This window comes from Oryza brachyantha, chromosome 6 (genome assembly GCF_000231095.2).
Source record: "Oryza brachyantha chromosome 6, ObraRS2, whole genome shotgun sequence".
NCBI classification, from domain to species: domain Eukaryota; kingdom Viridiplantae; phylum Streptophyta; class Magnoliopsida; order Poales; family Poaceae; genus Oryza; species Oryza brachyantha.
In genome coordinates, this window is record NC_023168.2 from 6974692 (window position 1) to 6995725 (window position 21034).

At 36.6% G+C, this 21034-nt stretch overlaps 1 protein-coding gene across 4 annotated transcripts; it reads right to left on the minus strand.

Annotated features, from left to right (window-relative positions):
* Positions 1 to 2278: 2278 nt before the first annotated feature.
* LOC102719211 (guanine nucleotide-binding protein alpha-1 subunit) lies at positions 2279 to 7723 on the minus strand. 4 transcript variants are annotated; one of them, XM_006655939.2, is made up of 14 exons: positions 7472 to 7723; positions 5846 to 6013; positions 5676 to 5748; positions 5390 to 5427; positions 5225 to 5314; positions 4998 to 5075; positions 4426 to 4533; positions 4231 to 4332; positions 3672 to 3727; positions 3372 to 3506; positions 3202 to 3295; positions 3057 to 3116; positions 2906 to 2985; positions 2279 to 2611 (listed from the first exon to the last, which is right to left on the minus strand). In XM_006655939.2, the coding sequence occupies exons 2-14, from the start codon at positions 5936 to 5938 to the stop codon at positions 2446 to 2448; spliced, it is 1173 nt and encodes a 390-aa protein (XP_006656002.1). In that variant the 5' UTR covers positions 5939 to 6013; positions 7472 to 7723; the 3' UTR covers positions 2279 to 2445. The 4 variants fall into 4 exon arrangements, with proteins under 4 accessions (XP_006656002.1, XP_040381437.1, XP_015693729.1 ...); XM_040525503.1 differs by lacking the exon at positions 7472 to 7723 and adding an exon at positions 7139 to 7246; XM_015838243.1 differs by lacking the exon at positions 7472 to 7723 and having other exon boundaries at positions 5206 to 5314; positions 5846 to 5936.
* Between the last annotated feature and the right edge of the window lie 13311 nt (positions 7724 to 21034).

Below are 21034 nucleotides of genomic sequence, written 5' to 3' on the forward strand. Positions count from 1 at the left end.
ATAAACTAATAAAATACTAATTTTATAAATGAGAGCTAATCCGAGAGATGAATTTTTTGAGCCTAATTAGCCTATAACTAGCAAATATTTAATGTAGCATTACATAGACTAATCATGGATTAATTAGGCTCATTAGATTCGTCTCGTGAATTAGTCCAAGATTATTAATGAGTTTTATTAATAAGTGTACGTTTACAATTTACACACATCCGATGTGACTAGGGACTAAACTTTAGTCTCTAGAAACAAACACCGTCTTAATCTTTTCGCTTGTATTTATTCTTATAAACTAAAATTAAATTTTTAATCTTAAATTTAGAGCTTGTTATTGTGTTTTTTACCAATGTTTATTTTTCAATCTTAACTTTTAGATCATTAAAACATAAATATAAAAGTTTTATTTATAAATTATTTTTGTTCATGAATATCTCGTCTGACTTTTTACATGCCTTTTGACATGTGAACTACGTGAAACCGATAGCCACATGAGTATATACGCAGCTACTGAATGAGCATGTTAGGCTTCTTCTCACCACCGTAAGCATTTTATGGCCTGATATATCGAGTCTGAAGCAGTAATTCGCCGCAACAAATTAGACATGCAGCAGCAGTGCAAATAAATCTGCTGAGATTAACCGATGTCTTAACCAGTTTTACAAGCAAAAAATGAACCTAGGTGAATCATTTACCACGCAACACAATGGTCGCGGAGAAAGGCCGAATGGCTTCCAGTGACAGGATCCATCTCTGATTGGTGGCTGAGCAGGCGGGATTTGATGTAAAATTTCAGCTGCATCGGTTCAGACAAGGACTGTTCCCATCAGGTGATCCTGTTCACTGCAATAGAATTGACTGTGCGTAGATTGGCTCAGGAACCGCATCACCTGCATGTACTATGTTCACAGCATAGCATTTGGACGCAGATCTGCAGGCTGATGCAGTAGCAGGCTCTTGCTTCTGGAAGCATTACCTAGTTAAAAAAAAACCGCACCGAAGGTTACCCGCTTCTGGTCATTGGTTCACTGGTCGAACCTAGTCATTGGTTGAACCGAAAACCTTTCTAAAAAAACATCATATCAAATCTTTAAACATCTAAATAAAACATTAAATATACATGAATATTAAAACTAATTACACAGTTATAGGGGAAACCGTGAGACGAATCTTTTAAGTCTAGTTAGTACATGATTAGCCATAAGTGCTATAGTAACCAATATGTGCTAATGACGGATTAATTGGACTCAAAAAATTTGTCTCGCATTTTCTATACGAAATCTGAAATTTATTTTGTAATTAGACTACGTTTAATACTTGAAATTTTACCAACTGAACGGGGCCTCGGGGGTTTGGCTCCACGGAGCGGCGATGGCGGCAAGCTCTACCAGAGACGACAGCGGAGGCAGCAATGCACAGTCTACGTGGCAGCAAGCTCTAGACGAGCTTGAGGTTTGCTACACTCTGCCTCCTCTGACGCTACCAAGCAAGATTTTGGACCACCTTTATGTTTGCTTTAACTATACAGATTTATGTAATAATGCATGAGACTATACATTTTTATTACCACCATAAATTCAAATGATAATGATTCCTAAGTGCAAGGAAACATCCTGTAGAATTCCATCACTTATGCTAAAGAAAGATCCCCTTTTGTAAATTGCTCGTATGTTTAAGGTCTTCTTTAGATAAGCTTAAGATTGATAAAGAAAGATCCCCTTTTGTAAATTGCTCGTATGTTTAAGGTCTTCTTTAGATAAGCTTAAGATTGATAGTAACTCTGCAGCCTAACGGTTTTCGTTTTGGTTAAGATTGCTCTATGTAATTCCTTTTTGCGCATGTATGTTTTATTTAGAGAATATAAAAATATTATTAACAAATATCTAAGTCTAAGATATTTCATTGACAAGTGTAAATTTTACAAAATATCCCATCGTTAAATAAACTGGTCATATTATAACACTTAACAAATAAGTACGGATAGAACCCTAACAACGATAGCTGTTAGATTTTCTCTTTTATCTAGCTAGCGAGGCCTTATTTGGTTGCTTCCTTGATGAAAGTCTACTCAGTTTATGAGGAATCTGGTTATTTGAAAAGAAAATTTTGTTCTTAGTTTATACATGGTGGCTATAGCCCAAAGTAACGAGTTATCTTAAGAGAAGAGTTCTTTAGTTTGGTAAATATAAACCGCTTACAATCTTTAAACACTATGCTCGACATTAGCGGCAGTGTCAATAATATTTATTCCTACGTAGAGAACAAAAAAAATAGGACACAGATCTGAACTGCCAACAGTAAGCACCAAAAAGATCAACCAAATGGTTCACGTGCAAAAGAATTACAACAGATACAAGCTGTGCCAATGTGAACTCTTCCTCTCACCGTCGTCCTAATTACCTCTCCCGTGTGACTTACAACTTACAGCAACCTAGTTTCTGAGATCTCAAATCAAGTTCCTTCCCTGGAGCGTCTCATGCTCTCATCGATCAACTTGAACGTCTTCTTTACAAGCTTCTGGTCCAGGGCCGTTGTTCTGTAGATTTTGAACACGCGATCTACGCGGTCAGGCTTGCTGCTCTGGAAATAGAGCTCTTCAAACTTCTTCTTGACAAATCTGTATAACGTCCCTCAAGACCATAAGCCACGGTAATGTTAAACATTGATTGATATATACTACCTCCGTTTCATATTGTAAGACTTTCTAGCCATGCCTAAATTTATCAATTGATGAATGTGTATAATATATATATATATTCATTAGCATCCATATGAATCTAGACAAGGCTAAAAAGTCTTACATTGTGAAACAGAGTATATAATAGTAAATGAAAGAACTTATCAGGGCACATGCACCGTGCAGCAACATGACAAATGCCCATGCTCATCTGTGAGGGAGTAGTGAACTCACTCGTATGCATGCTCAACCTCCTGTTTCCCAGGTGCAATAGGCTGGTAGTCTTTAAACCACTCGCACACACTTAAAGGAACCTACTTAAAGAGAGCATAAATGTTGGTAACATTGTAGCATTAAACTTTGCATGTGAATGGAAAGCCCATACCTTTTGTATTTTTCTCTCGAATATATCAAATTTGTTAAGAAACAGCATGAATGATGTTTTCTGGTAGTCAATATCACACCAGAATTAGGTTCAAAATGAGTAAAAAGCATGAGCTCATAGGTTGCAGAGATGGATGCATGCAGACCTCAAAACATCTTTGCTTTAAAACCCAGTCAAAGAGTTCCTTGGTCTCCATCATTCTGTTTTTTGTTTCATCTTCAAATAGCATCTGATCATACCTGAAATGAACAAAAAGCTCATGAGAAGAACTTAGCAGATTAGGATAAGTTCAACAAACAGAGAATTTGTACTTACTCACTAATGGCAGCACAAAAGATTACCGCATTAACACCTTCAAAAAGATGAATCCACTTTCTCCTCTCATTCCTCTGGCCTCCTACATCATACAGCCTATATACCTCACCGCCTCTTTTGTTTTCTCCAACTGGGCTGCAGAAGGACAATCCAGTTAACTAAATGATTCAACTCATCTTATAATACAGCTATGTATGCAACATCTCAGGTTTAGATATGAAAAAGGTAAAATGACTTAAACTTGTCACTTTGTACATGGTAGAGCAACAGAAATGTGCAGAAATAATATCAGATGATTACCTAAATTGAATCTGTACAACACCATTTGTCCGTACTCTTGCATAAAGCACATCCTCCTGCAGAGCGATTCAGAATGTTCACAACTATAATACTTCAAGCATTTTTAAGTATTGAGATCAACTACCAGCCCTTCAAAACCACTCTAAGACAAGTTACATTAACAAATTATCCATCAGATTCTCCTAATAACGCTCATGAAAACCATAAATGCAGAAATATGGTGTCATGCCAGATTCACCTAGCACACACAATAGTTAATTGGAATATGTGGGAGCTCAAAAGCTCAAGGTGCATAATATCAGTACAATTAATATATTAATAGTTAACTCATTCCCAATATTGAACTTTAAAGAACATCATCCTATATTCTTTAAAATAAAAGGATAAACATCTCTTGTAAGAGCCCCTTTTTTACAACTATTTGACAACCTAAACTCAGTACACATAGTTAACCATTTGACAACCTCTGACCCAGTAAACTAAAAAGACAACATGAAACGGTGTCAGCACAAACATCCAAGAATATCCAAATAATTCTCTATGAACAAGGACAGCACACCTTTGTTGGCACATAATCTGCTTCAGCTAACCGATCCAAATTTTCCATAAAGTATTGTGCACAATCAGGAAGTTGAAGAATACTTCCACGTGAATAAGTTTCCTATAATTCAGAGCACTGTTCAGTATTGCTGGCCAGGCAAAGATTAACTTCACAAATTTTGAATAGATATTTTGAATGGATATTTGTTTTCACCTGAATGGCTGGGTCTTGCCATAACTTTTTTACATCATGTACAAGTTCTTCGCTCAAAAGTGGATAACCCGACCTGCCATCAATTTCTGAGAGCTTTTCCCCAATTTCCTAATGATTGGATAAACCAACAAAGTAAATGTCACTAAGAAATAAAGTTGGATTGTAAATCATACAGTTTGAAACTGGTTGATATTTATCTTCCAATGGCTAAGAAAGGACAGATTTTCCTTAAAATTCTAGAGCAACAGACCAAGGTAAAATGTGCAACGCACAATTTTTTTTAATCTAGTTTTTAAAAAATTGAATGTTGTAACACTGGCATTTGAAATGAAGTTATTACTTGAGCCTATCATCATACAGTTCAATAGATATCCTTTTCATTTATAGAATGACTCTGTAAAACATAAGATGGCAAGAGAGCCTAGCACAGTCAACAAGGTTTTAACAGGTTAATTCATAGCCTAATCATACAATATAATTGATGTGCGGCTTAACTACAAGAGAAATGTAAAGAAAAAATGTTTGTACACCCAGATTTATCTTTGACTATTGAGTAAAGAGTAGATACAAACCTGATTATCTGGGCATATAACATACTTTGAGGAATCTGATTCCACTTGGTAGAGTTCCTTTGCTCCATCATATAGTACCTGTTCACATTTAACTCATTACTTGACAGAAAAGAAAAGTACGAACGCATTTAGATATGAACAGAGACAAATCGCTAGTTAAATATCCTACATAATCCCCACTTTACAATAAGAAAAAAAAAAGACACACCCTTTCTAGTATTGCATACTTTAATTGTCTGATAGACGTTTGCATGGATAACTGACGTATAGCTCCTAAGTTCTGCCTCATCGAAGCCAGTTTGAAAGAGGAGCTTAATCTGCAGATTAACAGAATGAATACATCAGAGAGCATACAGATTATGGTTCACCATAGAATATAGCACAAACATTACCTGTTTAAATATTGTAGACTTCCCTGATTCCCCCGCACCTTGAAACAGAAGTGATTGAGAGGGAGAAAAAAGGATATGTCCAATTGAGAATAAATTTAAACTAAAATTTCTAGGTTCCATTTAGTTATCAATTTTTTTATTCAAAAATGATGTGAGAAAGATTTTTCTTATGGAGATAGCAAGGAACCACAGAAACAAAATCATTTCTGAACCAATAGATACTAAAGGTAGAATCAATAATTGTGATAAGAAAAATACCACTTAAATTTGGGTAAGGTGGCAATACCAAGAAGTAAGAGCTTGTAGATGTGTTGTTCTGCTTTTGTCTCTTGCAAAATTCGCCGGTCAATGTCTGCAGACTGTTACCAGCTGAATTAGAATAAATTCCAAGCGAAAGCTCTCAAATGAAGACTGAGTTAGCATTTAATTGATCAGTTAGTCTGAATGCTAACTTACTTTGGCATTTTCAGCTGTTTCGGCCTCACTTAACAAATGAGATCTGCTACAGGATGAGCCCATGTTATCAAGCACACAGGTAAGCACGGACATTATTTTAGAGGTATGCTCTCATGCCTGGAACTCTTCCAGGAAGTAAATTGATACCTAGACCTCAGGGTCCATCAACTGTACACATAAGCAGTCAGCTTGAAATAAGTGTGGCCAAGATCTAAAAAAGAAAAGGTTGTAGAGTATAATGGGTGCATAATTCAATATTGTCGACTCAAATTATTAAGCATGGATACATATGAAGGAAAAAAATTAACATTAGTAACCAATTCCGATTTCAAGTTCTGAAGTATTGAGGTTGGTCTACTTAACCCCGTAAAGTCCAAAACCGGATATCCTCAACCCCCCCCCCCCCCCCCCCCGCCTCCCTCAACTACAGAAAACGGTTGAAATAATGCCCTAGTATGGTTTTGTAGGTCGTTTTGCTGAGAACATGATGACATGGCGATGGTCTCGGCCATGTGGAATATGGGTGGGCAGTGACATGGTGATAGTCAGTTCAGTACTATTTTTCTCAAAAGTGAACCGGCTTGAGAATGATGAGCATTAGTGATAATATGTAATTTTTGGGATTGTTAATCAGTGGGTGAAAAGAAACAGTTGGTTCAACTTGGGTTTAATGGACCAATCTTTGTCCCATGAAAACAATACCGCTGCCACATCATCATCTACATGGCAAAACCACCTATAAAACCATTTCAGCAGGTTATTTCATCCAGTTTTCATACTTTAGGGGGTACAATAACCAGTTTCATACTTTGGATGAAGTGGAATAACCATTTCATACTTTGGATGAAGTGATGGAGGTTGAATGGATGGACATGGATGCCCACACAGCTTGTGTTGGTCAGGTTTCCTCCCACAGTAAATTGTGCGAATAACACACAATAATTAGAGCCATAATTAATATATTAATGGCAAAAATATTTTTAGAACAGCAGTATAACTAATAAACTAATGTGCATTCCATTACAAAAATGAACCACATAAGGGCATCCCTAATGTATCCAGTACTTAGTATGAGACCCACCTAAGTGGTCTTTTGCTATTTCAATTTGCACTGCTTTTGGTTCACATTGTGGATGACATATATATATATATATATATATATATATACAAGTCTTACATACAATTGCAAATTCATGACTGACACATAATGGAAAGTTCAAGCCTTACATATAAGGCCAAAAACCAAGGCAACAAAGTTCATAATATCGAAAGACAATGAAGATAGAAGCCTACATTTGGCTGGGGAACTTCTCACTATAGCAACCCAATTCAGCTTGTTGGTGAATGGGAGACCATTGAAAGCTCTAGCAATGTGAGGATTGCCCACCAAATTAATGCTTGCTCGCATCAGAAATTTGTATACTAATGTCATTTTCAGAAACTTGTGAGTTTCTGAACTAATTTCCATTACCAGATCTGCGAATAAACTGCTGAAACAAAAAAAAAACAGTGGGATCCTGAAGATAATTTTCATGGCAGCTAGGGGCATTCATCTCATGGAAACAAAATAGAACAGATCTGGTCCACGGCTAGGTAGAGAGCAGAGAGAGAGAGCGGACGACTTACACTGGGGGCACGCGCAGCCGCCGCCTTGCGCCGCTAAGGTGCGGCCAATTTTTTTTCAAAGAGATGCTAGAGCGAGTGAGAACACGAAGGCAACGACGGTGCGGGTTGGGGCGGAGCTGGCCCTGCTTGTCGGCGGCAATGGCGACGGTGGCGGGGGGCGTGGATGCTCGACGGCGATCGAGGACGGCCTCGCGGTACAACACCTGAAGCTGAACGCTGGCTGCTCTCGATTCGGATCTAGGGTTTCTTCTACATTTCTATATATAAATATTCACCTAGGAATGGGCTGGGCTTTAATTTCCTATGCATACATTGTGTACCTCCTCCCAACTTTATAACAAATGTCACGGATCTATTTATAACATACTATAATTATTATTAGATTTATAACAAATATAATAAAAGTGACCCCATGTTTCAAATGACTCTATATATTTAATTCTAAAATAATATTAAATATTAAATTCATATAACTTACCGTCTTTTCTAACATCAATTTCTGATTTGAGTTCCGGGCCAAAAAAAGCAAGTAAGTATAGTTTGGAAAAAATCAATAAAATTATATTTTGAATTTAAAGTTGATTTTTACTAAATTTAAATCAAACGCAGCACCTTGGTTGTGTTGTATGTGTATATATAGCATAATTATAAGAGTTATATATTGTATAAATTTATATTTTATTGGAAGCTTCTAATATATAGAACGATTTTGTCTATGCATAACATATACAAAGTTTCTAATACAAATTTATATTCCATAGAAAGTTTCTAATATATTTTATCACTATAGGATAGATTAGATTATACATATGCCTATATTAATTAAATAATTTAATTTGGACCCAAACAGATTGTTTATTTATCTTTACTAATACTAGTAATGCGTCCGTGATAACGCTACTGTGTTATAATATGTTTGGTAATAAATTACAAAATAACAATGTTTATACTATCATTTTTAAATATAAAATCACACATCAAACAACCGAAATGCATATTATAGTAGTACATGAGCAATTATTAGCAAGAGTAACACAAAAAAAATGATCTAGACATAATAAAAAAAATATAATAGCTATCGTCTATTAGTTACAAAACAATATGTCAAAAAGGTACCACAAGCAGTTATAACACAACTAATAGTCTTGTACCATATTCAACATGCCAATGGTCATCACATAGTCCTAACATTGGCTTAGAATTATTCTGAAAAGTAAATGATAGTGGTTAATTCCAAATTAATAAACAAATATTTTTGTATTATAAATTTATACGCTTGCGGTTTCTATGGATGTATTCTTAAAAGCATAGTCATGGGTAAATAAGGAGCAGATTCTGTTCCGCCCAACAACTTTCTGATTAGCTTAGCAAGTAATATGATCATCTACCACTTAACAATCTTGTAAAGCAAGAAACTTATGCAGAAGATTCTTGGGCATGATAATTTTCACCACAGTTGCTTACATGATCTCGATATATGCTGACCGATATAAAGTGTTCGGTAAAAGAATTACGTTGGAGACGATATAAAGTTGAGAACTGCAATTCATAATCACATCCATGATTGGCATAGAAATCCTTTTTGCTCCAGGAGATTTAACGCAAATAGCCCAAAATTTAAATTTATATAACATGTTACTTTGCATAGTGTAATGAGGCGATCAGTATAATAACCACGAAGTGATGGTTGTTCTAAATCCTTAAAATCAGTACGAGCCATCAGTTTTGCATCGGTCAAGAGAGTAATCAAAGTAGGGGAAGTATTATCAAATTCTACCTGGTCAAACAACCACCAAACACTATTTTGAAAATTAGAAGTCTGATTATTTGGTTAAGAGATTATGTACCCAAATCCATAAGATGTTAATTTCTTAAGTCGTCCTGCTAACACATGATATAATGAATCTCAGAAGAGATAATATACATGACACAAGCTAAGCCATTTCGTGCCAGATGTTTGAACACTTGGAGCAACTAACAAAATGTATAAAATAAGAACTTCTAGATGGCCAATTCACGAAAAGAGCATAGATGTGGGGTCAATTTCTGCTCAAGCATTTATATGATGCTCAGGCAATTCAGGCAGACAATTGATGAGAAAAAAGGGGTAAATATCATGACACTAAAAAATTTGAGAACCAAAAAAAAATATGATGCTCAAGCAATTCAGGCAGACAATTGATATATTCACCCAATTGAGATAATGTACTCACTATAAAAAAAATCCAAAAAGTATAGTTGTGTGATTTTTATGACCAGAGTGGATTTGGTCTAATAGAGAAAAACAGAGTATACATATAGAGCTGAGGTCTTATGGTACATGATCATCCAAGCAAGGACCATAACTCAAGCAGAGCATACTAACCAATAAGCAAGGAGGGAATATTACGAACCAAATTACCAAACAAGAGGGGCAGATATGTATTTCTAATACCTGGATTCATTTTTTAGAGAGAGTTCTAATATCTAAATCCTATGCCTCTTAACAGGACTTCCAGTATTGACATTGAAAGCGATTTCTAGCAACATGCAAAGTTGGACTCAAGCCTCCTAGACGCAGGGCGCTAGCAAAATGTGTTGAGCCATGCAGAGGACTGCAGGTCAAGATTTTACTATGCATAATTACATAATTGGAGCAACATATAGATGTATTAGTAAACCAATAAGATGGATAAGAAAAAGAGATATAGGACCTAGAACTTTTGCTGGTTGTAATCATGTCAGATTCATCAACTTTAATCAACCAATAGTCTTTTTGTAGAAGTAATATAAACAACATATAGATTTTAATCAAATTGCAACAAATATCCAAAAGAAACTCAGGCAATGCAGTAGAAATTCACCAAACAACGGTGGGGATGGCGGGGGTGGCTTATCGCTGGTGGGGATGGCAGGGTGACGACAGGAGTGGCCGGGGATGGCGACGGTTGCGGCGGGGATGCCACGGTGGAGGGGCGGCGCCGCGGATCTACCGGCACGGGCGGTGTGGTGGATTTGGCGGATCTGGCCTGCGCTAGTTGGGGTGGTCGTGGCGACGCAGGCGACGGGGAGGGGAGGACGGATGGGGTAGACGGGGGGCGGAGGCGGCGTGGAGGGCGGCAGCGACGACAACGGAGGCGGCGTAGGCGGTGGAGGAGCGACGACGCGGTGGAGGCGCCGCGGGCGGCGTGGAGGGCGGCGGCGACGACGACAGAGGAAGCGCAGGCGGTGGAGGAGCGGCGACGCGGTGGAGGCGCCGCGGGCGGCATGGAGGCGGTGTGAGGGGGCGAAGCCAGGCGGCGCTGGGGCGGAGGGAAGGGGAGGGCGCGTTGCTAGGGTAGATCGGGTGAGGGACGACACGAACTATCCGAGCTCTTTATTTTGAGATAAACTGTTATGTACCGTTGGATCTAAGAGGTGAGGACGTAGAAGTGAGAACCATGGTTACTGCACTATAGGTTAGATAATTAGGAAAAGCTATTGGGTTTTTTAGTTTCTTGTCTTTAGTTTATTTTCGGTATTTTATTACTCTATGTTCTTAAAAAGTTGAGTGTTGTTTTGGAGAGATCTTAACTTCTGGAAATTTCGTGAAATTGCGGCCGCTAGAAACTCGCTCAAATAAACTCATAGCTTCATTTGTAGCTAGCGTTGGACAAAAACTTGTAGCTCACTTTCTCGCTTGGCTCGTGATCAATTTAGCTCACTCATTGATAATTACTAACGAGATGAGCTAAGGGTTTGGTTCCATAGTCTTGACGAGCCAGCTCAAACAGCTCGCAATCGAAGGAAACAACATGCAACTAGCCGAAACATAAATATTCTAGGAAACAAGGTGGAGCAATGTCACACAAAGCCCACACATATAACACTAGGACAACAAGTTGACCACGTACTATATAGCATCACAACATCTATTTACAAACACTAAAATTCCTAATGATGCCAATCGAGATCCACCCATGATACTGCATTACCACCTAGCCTATTGTCTTCTCTCATTGTCTCACTCTCTCTATCTCATATCATCACGCACGTGATCTTGCGCTACTACCTAATCTATTGTCGTCCTCCCTACTCCATGGCAAGCTAATCAGTATCGAGATACTAGGTAGTATCTTTTTTGTTTGCTAGTATCATAGATTCGGGATAATGTCATAAGATTAAGATGCTATTAAATTTTAGAATGTACATATTTTTTATAAAATATATAATATGTTGTATAATTAAATCATATAATATTGATTTTGGTCAATTTAATTTTTTTTCTAAACATTAGCTTACTTATTCACATTATTTTTAATCCACTTTATTTTCAATCATATTTTGGGGTCATAGAATCAGCATACTACCTAAGAGTATCTGTTTTCTTTATGCATAGGGGATTTGAGCAGATGTAGGCCCTGCCAACTTCAATTAAAGCTACAGGAGATCTCAAGGCCAATGCAAGATATAATAAAACTGTGTCATATAGAAATCCATAACTTTTTTGCATTTATAACCTTTACTTTCTCTTTATAATTTGATTTACTTTCCTTTTTTATCACCTAGTGTTGACGTCAAAAGTTGATCTGATGACGTGTCACACACGTAGGCCTAGGAGACTTTCTGAGATTGCTCTAGTGCAGGAACTAAATTCTTAGAAAGAGCGGGTGTGCCAGTCAGTTTGATACTGTAGCTGACAAGATAAATAGTAAAACAAGTCAATCAGCTATCAGGTCGATAGGTAACTAAGAATCTAGTCGATCAAATGTTGATGCAGCGACGGACTAATAGGCTGAGCAATCGGCTGTTAAAAGCTCGGATCGGCTAGAAACCCAATAGAAATACTTGAATAATTAAATAAACAATGTATTATTTGCTACGATCGGCTAAAACCAACTTGTATGTAATCCTTGCAAGCCAATGTAACATAAATAACTATTGATCTAAATAAATAAAGTTGATTGGTGTAAACATAATGCAGTAAGGCAATCAGCTACTCTATTGATATAAATATAATAAACATGTAGGTTGGCAAAGATCATCGGCTATAATCAACTGATAACGCCTACCAAGATCTATAAAATATCTATCTTAGCTTATTAGGAATAATCATAGAAGATCAGATCAAACCAAGACAGTTCACGATTATGCCTAGCAATGTTAGGATATATACTAAACAAATCTAGATGGCTATTAAGCCGATGAGCTGATGAATGATAACTTATCGGCTAGATTCCGATAAAACAATGAGTAAGATACATCAATCTAATATAAACCATTTGATAAATGTGATCTAATAGATCGGAGTGAATCGAGACAGTATTAGATTGAATATGTCAAATATCAAATATCAAACCAACGTAGATTGCCCAAAGTGGTCGACCATGTCAACTAAGATACGAACGTAACCTACGCTGAAACCAATACGATAACTAGCACCATACAAGCAGATCAGAAGATCAGACTGAACGATCGTCGGGGCCGGCGGAACATAGGGCTTATCCCTCTGCTGGAGATCGAGACGATGTAGCCCCGTATCGGGTGCCAAGTTTCGCCGGTGATGAAACCTCGGTGAGGAGGGTGGCGATGAGCCAAAAGTATTATTGGTCTGTGTATGTAGATGTAGATGATTTACAATGACCCCGAGCATATATGTTTATACCCATGGGTGGATACTAATCCATGTCGGATACGATAACACGTTTCCTAATAGATAATAAAGAAATAACTAGTTCTGATTGGAGTCTAACTCTAGTCCTTATTAGATATGATACACGTTTCCTAATAGATAAAAGGAAACAACAAGTCCCGGTCAGACTCTAACTCTAGAGAATTAATCTGCCATGCCTTGTTCTTCACGGTTTCTCCTTGCATTCGGACTCTTCTAGATAAACTTACCATCGGTTGATCGTGTCCTTTCCTTAACCGAATCCAACAAGGAATTTTACCAAAATTTAGTGTTTACACCTAGTAAATAGGTATAAGAAATACTAAAATTTTGCTCATATAAAAACCCATAATTTATATTTCATGCATTATAGGTTTTTAGTAAATCCTTTTTATTTAAAAGCATTTATGCATTGCATGTAATTTCATACTTCAGAATAACAATGTGGTGGAACATATTAAATTGCATTTTAGTACACAATCATCGTATGAAGTTATGTTGAGATTTATGGTGTTGTCTGGGGACATGTTAGGATACATGGAGGTATCATTTCATGTGGTTATCCTCTTTGAAAACCCGTTATAAATTATTAAGGATCCAGTGGAATTGGTTTGTGATGAGAGGTTATGCATATGTGGTATATGCATGAACTGTGCTACTATGGTGGATCCATGGATTTAAATAATCCCATTATACCTTGAAAAATGATATAGTTGACGTATGTCCACACGACCAATTTTAACCTTGGCATAGGGTTGGTTTTAATAAGCAGGCTAGGTTGTAAAATACGGAAGGGGCACGAGGTGCTAGGCTATCACGTTTACACAACAGTGGGCAACCATGAAAGTGTAACGATAAAGTACCTTGCTTAGGCGCTGGAAAGAGTTCGACCACTAAGATAGTCCAAGTATCTGCTGGGCAGTAACTAGTAGTAGATGGGACTTTTTGAACGACTATGTTTTTTTGACCCTGATCAGTTCATTTTATCATGTGGGTAAAGCTGGGCAGTCTCTGTAGATGTGATTTAAATCATTCGAATGTGTCGTACTTCCGGTCTTTGGAGTTATGTCATTAGGTGATTCTATATTCTTCTGGTATAATTAGTTTTCATAATATAAAATTTATTGGAGGTATGATGGTGAGATGTTGTTTTTAAATGATTATTACTTTTACTTATTGTATCGTTTTATGTATTTTTCTAATTCAACTAGATTATATCTTGCTAAGTACGCAAGTACTCATTCTTGCATAAATTTGACATATAGATTAATCCAAAAGGTGATGGGATCTTCTAAGATCAAGACTTGATCTAGGCTTGGTCTACACTTGAGCTTTTGCCTATGGAGTCTTTTAGTAGTTTTTCTTGTAAGGATCTCTTTACTTTGAATTTTATAACCTCTAGAGTTGTAATAATCAACTTACATGAAATAATCGAAGCTTGTTCTGTGTATCATTCTGTGCATGGTCAAAATCCTAGACAATCCCATTTTTGTTCGCCTACTTTGTTTGAGTGCTGGTAGGTGGGCCATGAGATGGTAAAAAAAGCCCATATGTGTCACGCCATATCATCTATGCATGATCAGGTAGTGACTAGGACATGTGGCAGGTGTATGTGCACTGACGTTTCTGTTCCATGGCATACCACCACAACAAGACAAGTTGACAATTGAGGGGGTGCAAAAACCGATGGAGGTTGTTTGCCGACTCCGCATAAGTATGCCTATTAGGGCATGCATGCCATCCAAACTAATCATAGCTGAATTGTAACCTAACGGGTGTATTTTCACGTTCACTTCCCTTGTTCGGTCACTTAGGCACCCCATGGTATATAAGAGGAGGTCCTAAACCATGAAAGGACAGAGGACTCGAGGCTAAGTAGGGTATTGTGTCTCTTCATGGCTAGATCCTATCAACACTTACATCGCTCTCTTTCGCATCACACATGAAACTCAAGGCACACTCATACCCCTAGCTGAACTTAAAGGGGTCCCATTAGATCTCTGCTACTGGTGTTCATCCACTTATAGTAAGCCCTACATGTATTTGGTGAACTGGATTATCATGATTGCTTGTATAGCTTTCCGACTACAAATCCTAGTTAGAGAATCATATAGGAAGCATTAGTGATTGAAGCAATCTAACTTGACAACATGGATTTTGGCGCTTTGTTTATACTTGGAGCACTAATAATAATGACTATGGGGCTACATGTTGAATCTAGAACAAGATGGTGACTAAAAACGAGCAGATTTATACAAGTTGAGGCTCTCGATGAGAGGCAATCTACTCATATTTGGAAGGGGTCTACTAGATTGTATTGCTTGTGTCTAGTGGTTTGTGTTTTGGTTGCTCCAATCTCGGGACCCTTTACCATCTTATAAGTTGAGAGGCACAAAACCCAAACTGAACACAACTAAGATTCCCTAATCTTGTAAAGGAGGTACTTGCTAAGACTTTATCACTAGCTTTGGAATACATATCAACATAATTGTCAAGGTCTACCTAATAATCAATCTCTAATTACAAGGTTCAACCCAACTCCTTCCTTTATAGTTAGATAAGGCTTACATTATGATGCCCAGAGCCGTCATATACTCCACAAGCTTGATGTCATATGATGGTGTTTACATTACAAACACCAAAGCTAACAATTTTGTTAGGGTTTTACAAATATTGAGTGTATTTGACCATCATCTAATAGTCATGATTATGATAGTGGGCATTGTTGGCAAAGATCAAAATAAAAAAAAGGTTGTCAAAATTAGACTTCATTACCAACAAAACATTCCCAACAGGGGAGATCTCTGACAGGGAGCTATTGGCAACCAAGTTCACATCTAACAAAGCTATGACCTCCAATAGTTTGAAGTTGTTGGCGAAAGTATGGTTTGGTATAGATGTATAGTGACTATGGTGCTGATATCTTCTTTGCAAGGAAAATTGACTTAAGTTCTATATATGACGATATATGTGTTATACCCTTGTAATTATGCATGTGATATATAACCATTTTCAAGTATTTTCTATTAGAGTGAATAGCCAATGTTATCCCCAAACTTTTGATTTGAGTTCAATTTAGTTCTTGATGTTTTATAGGGTCTAAACAAGTCTCCAAAATTTTTCATCCAGCTTATATAGCGATTGGACCTAGCAAAAACACCACGTAGACATGTCATGTCATCCTCGTATGCATGGCTAAAATTGAAATATCTATTTGTTGAAGCAAAAATTGCTCTGTTGTTATACGAAACTCACGCTTACACGTGAACTAGGAGGTCTGCTTAACTCCAGTGCATGTCCTTGATCATTGAGGTTTGGGACGCGCCAGTCAATTTGACCTTATAATTAACAAGGAGAATAGAAAGAATTAAATCAAATAGTTAATCGATCGGTGGGTCAATAGGACTTGCTAAGACTAGCCAATTGACCTATGAGCACTATAGTAAGACAATCGGCTATATGATTGATATAAATACAATGAGTATGCAAGACTAGCATGTATCATCGGCTACAGCCAACTAGGCAGGCGATCTATTTGATAAGCCGATGTCTAATAACTTATTAGCTAGAACTCCAATAAAACGATGAGCAAAATAAATTAACTCAATGTAAACTATTGATAAATACAATATGATATATCGGACCTAATCGAAACAGTACAAGATTGAAAGTATCAAACAATAAATATCAAGTCAATGTAAATCACTCAAAGTGGTTGACCATACAAATTCAAGATAATAGAGTAACTTAAAACTAACCTAGCAATCACTAGCAATTATATAGGTTTTGATCAGAATATTAGACCTAACCAAGAAAGTCTCAATCGAGCCGATACAATTACCAGGTGACTAACTAGAAAGATTGAAGATACCATAATAACTTAAACTAAAACTGATATTATAACCAGTATCAGACAAACTAGATCAAAATATTGGACCTAACCGAGAAAGTTCTAATCTAGGTGATATGACTATCAGGATGATGAGAACTCACTCAAGTGTCGGAGGTTAGACCTAATCGATGCAGCTTGACCGAGAGCTCGCCCCGACGAAATCTACTGCTATGTTGGTGATGCGGAAGTATTGTATTAATAATTGGAGATAGGTTACAAAGGCCCCTAGGTGTATATATGTATACCATCTGGTTGATATAAGTCCGTATCAAATACGAGATAAGACTTTCCTAATAAGAAAAGGAAAATAACTAATCTTGTGTAATTACAAGAGATATTTTCATAAAGTATAAGACTGCCTTGCTTCAGTCTTTATGATTCTTTCTTGAATTCGGTCTTTCTATATATAGATCGGTTCTTTCCTTAACCGAATCACTAAAGAATCGTACCAAATTTTGGTGTTAACACTATTCCTACCATACATTTACCATTGAAAAAGAAACAAAGAAAGAACATAATGATCATGTTGTGTGTCCTTATCACAACATTCTTTTTGTTCGTTTTCTTTTCCCCTTATGTTTCCTTTCCGTTTTAATTTTAACCATGCAGGTATGAATGACATGGACACCTAAGTGGTGTTTCAGTAGGGTTAGGGAATATGTTAAGCCACGTGACGAACTTTGAGTGCTTATTTAGACAATATATAAGTTTTAACAAAATGTATGGGACTAAATTTACCTTGGAAGACCGAATTAGCTATTCACTTATTTTATTACACAACCTAAGTGGTGTTTCGATGAGACTAGAAAATATATTAAGCCATATGATAAACTTCAAGTACTTATTTGAAGCATATATATAAGTTTTATAATAAAACACCTACGACTAAATTGGCTTCGAGCGAAAGTTTAAAGTTCGTGTTAGCTATTCACCCATTTTATTAGAGAACTTCGTCGTCGAATAATAGGGAATTGCTCCAAAAGGGAAGTGGGGATACATGAACGATGGCATATACCTAAGAAAGATCAAGTAAATTGTCATCAAGCACATCAGTAGAAATGTCTTAAACATATTACTTATGGAAGACTAGGTAAAGCATGGAAAAGGAAAATGACATAATGCATAGAGAAGCAAACAAAGAGGATACTATGTAAAGAAGACAGTGATACCAATTAATTAGAAGAGCGGGGAAGCACATGTGTGTGTGGTAGAGTCCTAGGTGAACAACTCCACTCATCAAGGTTTAAATCTTAGTTGTCACAAATTTTACACACACGCAAACAAGTCTTCTAAAAAAATCAGTGAGAGCAGACATATATCATTGGTTTCGTCATTCTAAGTGTGTGTTAGGGAGCGTATTCGCGGGTGTGCTAAGGCCAGTCTTAATGGGAGTTTTATGGGCAATAAATAGGGTGTCGTGTAGATATTTTTGATGATGTGGCATGTATTAACGAAGAGGGAGATAAAATAAGTTTCATAGAGATAAAACTCTGTATGTACAGTTATCTAGATAGCTTGTGTCTTGCGTGTAACCTAGAAAACAATAATAGATAAAACTATGCATGAAGAGAAAAGTGTTTTATCCTAGTTTCACATGTCACTTTAGTTAATCGTGTCCCTAAAATTTATATTAAAAATGGTCCGTGAGGGTGGTAAAGCAGGAGAAACGTCCATGCTTGGACAAAACGGCATTTTGAGAGATGAGCCGATCGAGATCGAACTGTGCGTGTGTGTACGCGAAGGTGGTTGGTTTGAGGTACAAGCAGCGCGGTCACGTACACGTACAGTACAGAGTACAGATGGATGGACGCACCGCACGCATCGCGTCCGACTCGTGATTACGAATTTTGTCCGGCCATTGTATCATTAATTATTAATCCGCTCAGCCGTCCCGCAAAAATCCAAATGACAACACGCCAACTAACTACGTCCGCGTTCCGCTGGGTAAAAAGGAGGGTCGGATATCTGACACGTGTAATAAATTAGTATATAATTAATTAATTATTAATTATAAAAAATTAAATAGATTAATATACTTTTTAAAAGAATTTTTCTATCGTAAATTTTCACAAAAATACACACTTTAGCAATTCAGTTAGCATGCCTGCGAAAAATGAGTGCTCTTTTGTAAACTATATATAATATATTTTTTGATCTGTTCTATATTTAATGATATAGACGATAAAATCACTACTATAAATTGAATATCCACTTTAGAAAAATTAAAAAGATAAATGTCTATAAAAACAATTTTATAAGATACATATTACGCCAGCAGCTAAAAAAACGTGCATATAAAAAAGACAAGAAATAAAAACTAAAAGAAGGCTGTGTTCAGTGGTTAGTTTGTTAACCGGCGTGAAAAACCTAATAATAGATTAATATATGATTAATTAGTTATTAGTTATTAAAATGGATTAATATGATTTTTAAAATAGCTTTGCTATAGAAAATTTTTATAAAAATATCTCATTTAGCAGTTTGAGAAGTCAGTAACAGATACTTGGGAGAAAGAAAAGGGGCCCATGCGTAGCAGCTAGCTAAGCAGTACCTCGTCCGGCCGGCCTAATCTTTGTCTCCATGGGGATCGAGTACAGGACGGAGAATTGAGTGGCGTACAAGCTAGCTACCCGTACCCGGCCGCCCTCCTCTCTACTATACTATTAATCGCCTCTTGCAAACTGCTCTCCAATGTACATACGTACACCCTCTGTCGGCACTGGATTTTTTTTTGTCTTTCGGTTTTGTATTTCGAACTAAATAAACTATAAGGTCAGCAAAAATGTCGTAGAGGGGGTGATTGTTGTAGAAGACAAAGGCCAGAAAATAATCTTTTGGTGAAAAAAATTCCATAATCAACTTTAAATTTAAATTTAAGTTTAAATTTTGGTTTATAAACATAAGCATAAGCTAAAAGATAGGGTGAATGTTTTTACTCTTAAGTTTATTTATTTATCTACGTATTGGCCATGTATATCCTCTAACTATGAGCAACAAGACATGCACGGACACCTCCACCAAAAAAAAAAGTCCAAACAAGCTTTTTTGTTATTCTCAAATAGGGCCATCCCGTGAAATTCGGAAATCTTATGAGAAATTCTAACAAGACCTAAACTTAAAGCGATGAAATAAAATGTTAACAATATATACTAGCCCATGATTAACAGAACAAAATGTAGTGATGCATATTGCAATATTTAAGAATCCACTAAGCATTAAAGTGTACGCTAGAGTGGAATTTACTGCTTCATAGTTGCTATATTGAAATAATTTAGTAAACATCAAAAATATTAAACGAAACTAGGAAACAAGACTAGAAGGTGAAGTGCTATTGCCACTGGCGACTAGGGGTGCGTTGTGCTTCATGCTATGCTATGTGCTATGTAGATATGTATGACATAACGTGACAATAACACTATATAAACCAGAAGTAGACAAAGATTAGGGCATGGTAACACAGAGGGTAGGGTTGCAGTAAGTTGAGCGCAATGTGCATTAAACATGTGGTGTTGGTTGAGTTGTGACATGATCGATAATAGACGAAGAAAAAGAACCAACACTCTCAATGAAAGAACCTCAATTGAAGTGATGGAGTACATCTAACTACTTGAACATGCTAGTCAAAGCGTACATATACCTGTCTTACAAAGTCCAACTTAGAGGCCTCTACAATTTTTAGGGCCTTATATGGTTGCATATTTGGTATCCTCCTACAAATAAACCTTTCCTAAAATTCAACCAATGAATCCATTCTAAAATATATTACATTTTAGTTATTTACTAATATTATACTTTGACCGTTAATGCCTTTCATAAGTATCAACCACTGCTGCAAGATTAACACTATATAAATATATTTTCAGTTGCAAACATTATAATATTATATTTTGGTTCAATTATTAGTCAAAATTTCAAATACCGACATTGCAAAAAACAATAGCATATTATAGAATGGAGGGAATAGGTAATTTGAGTTGGAATATTTTGAAGAAAAATTCACGGGAATTGAGCTATTTTATAAAAAAAAATCATGTAAATTTTG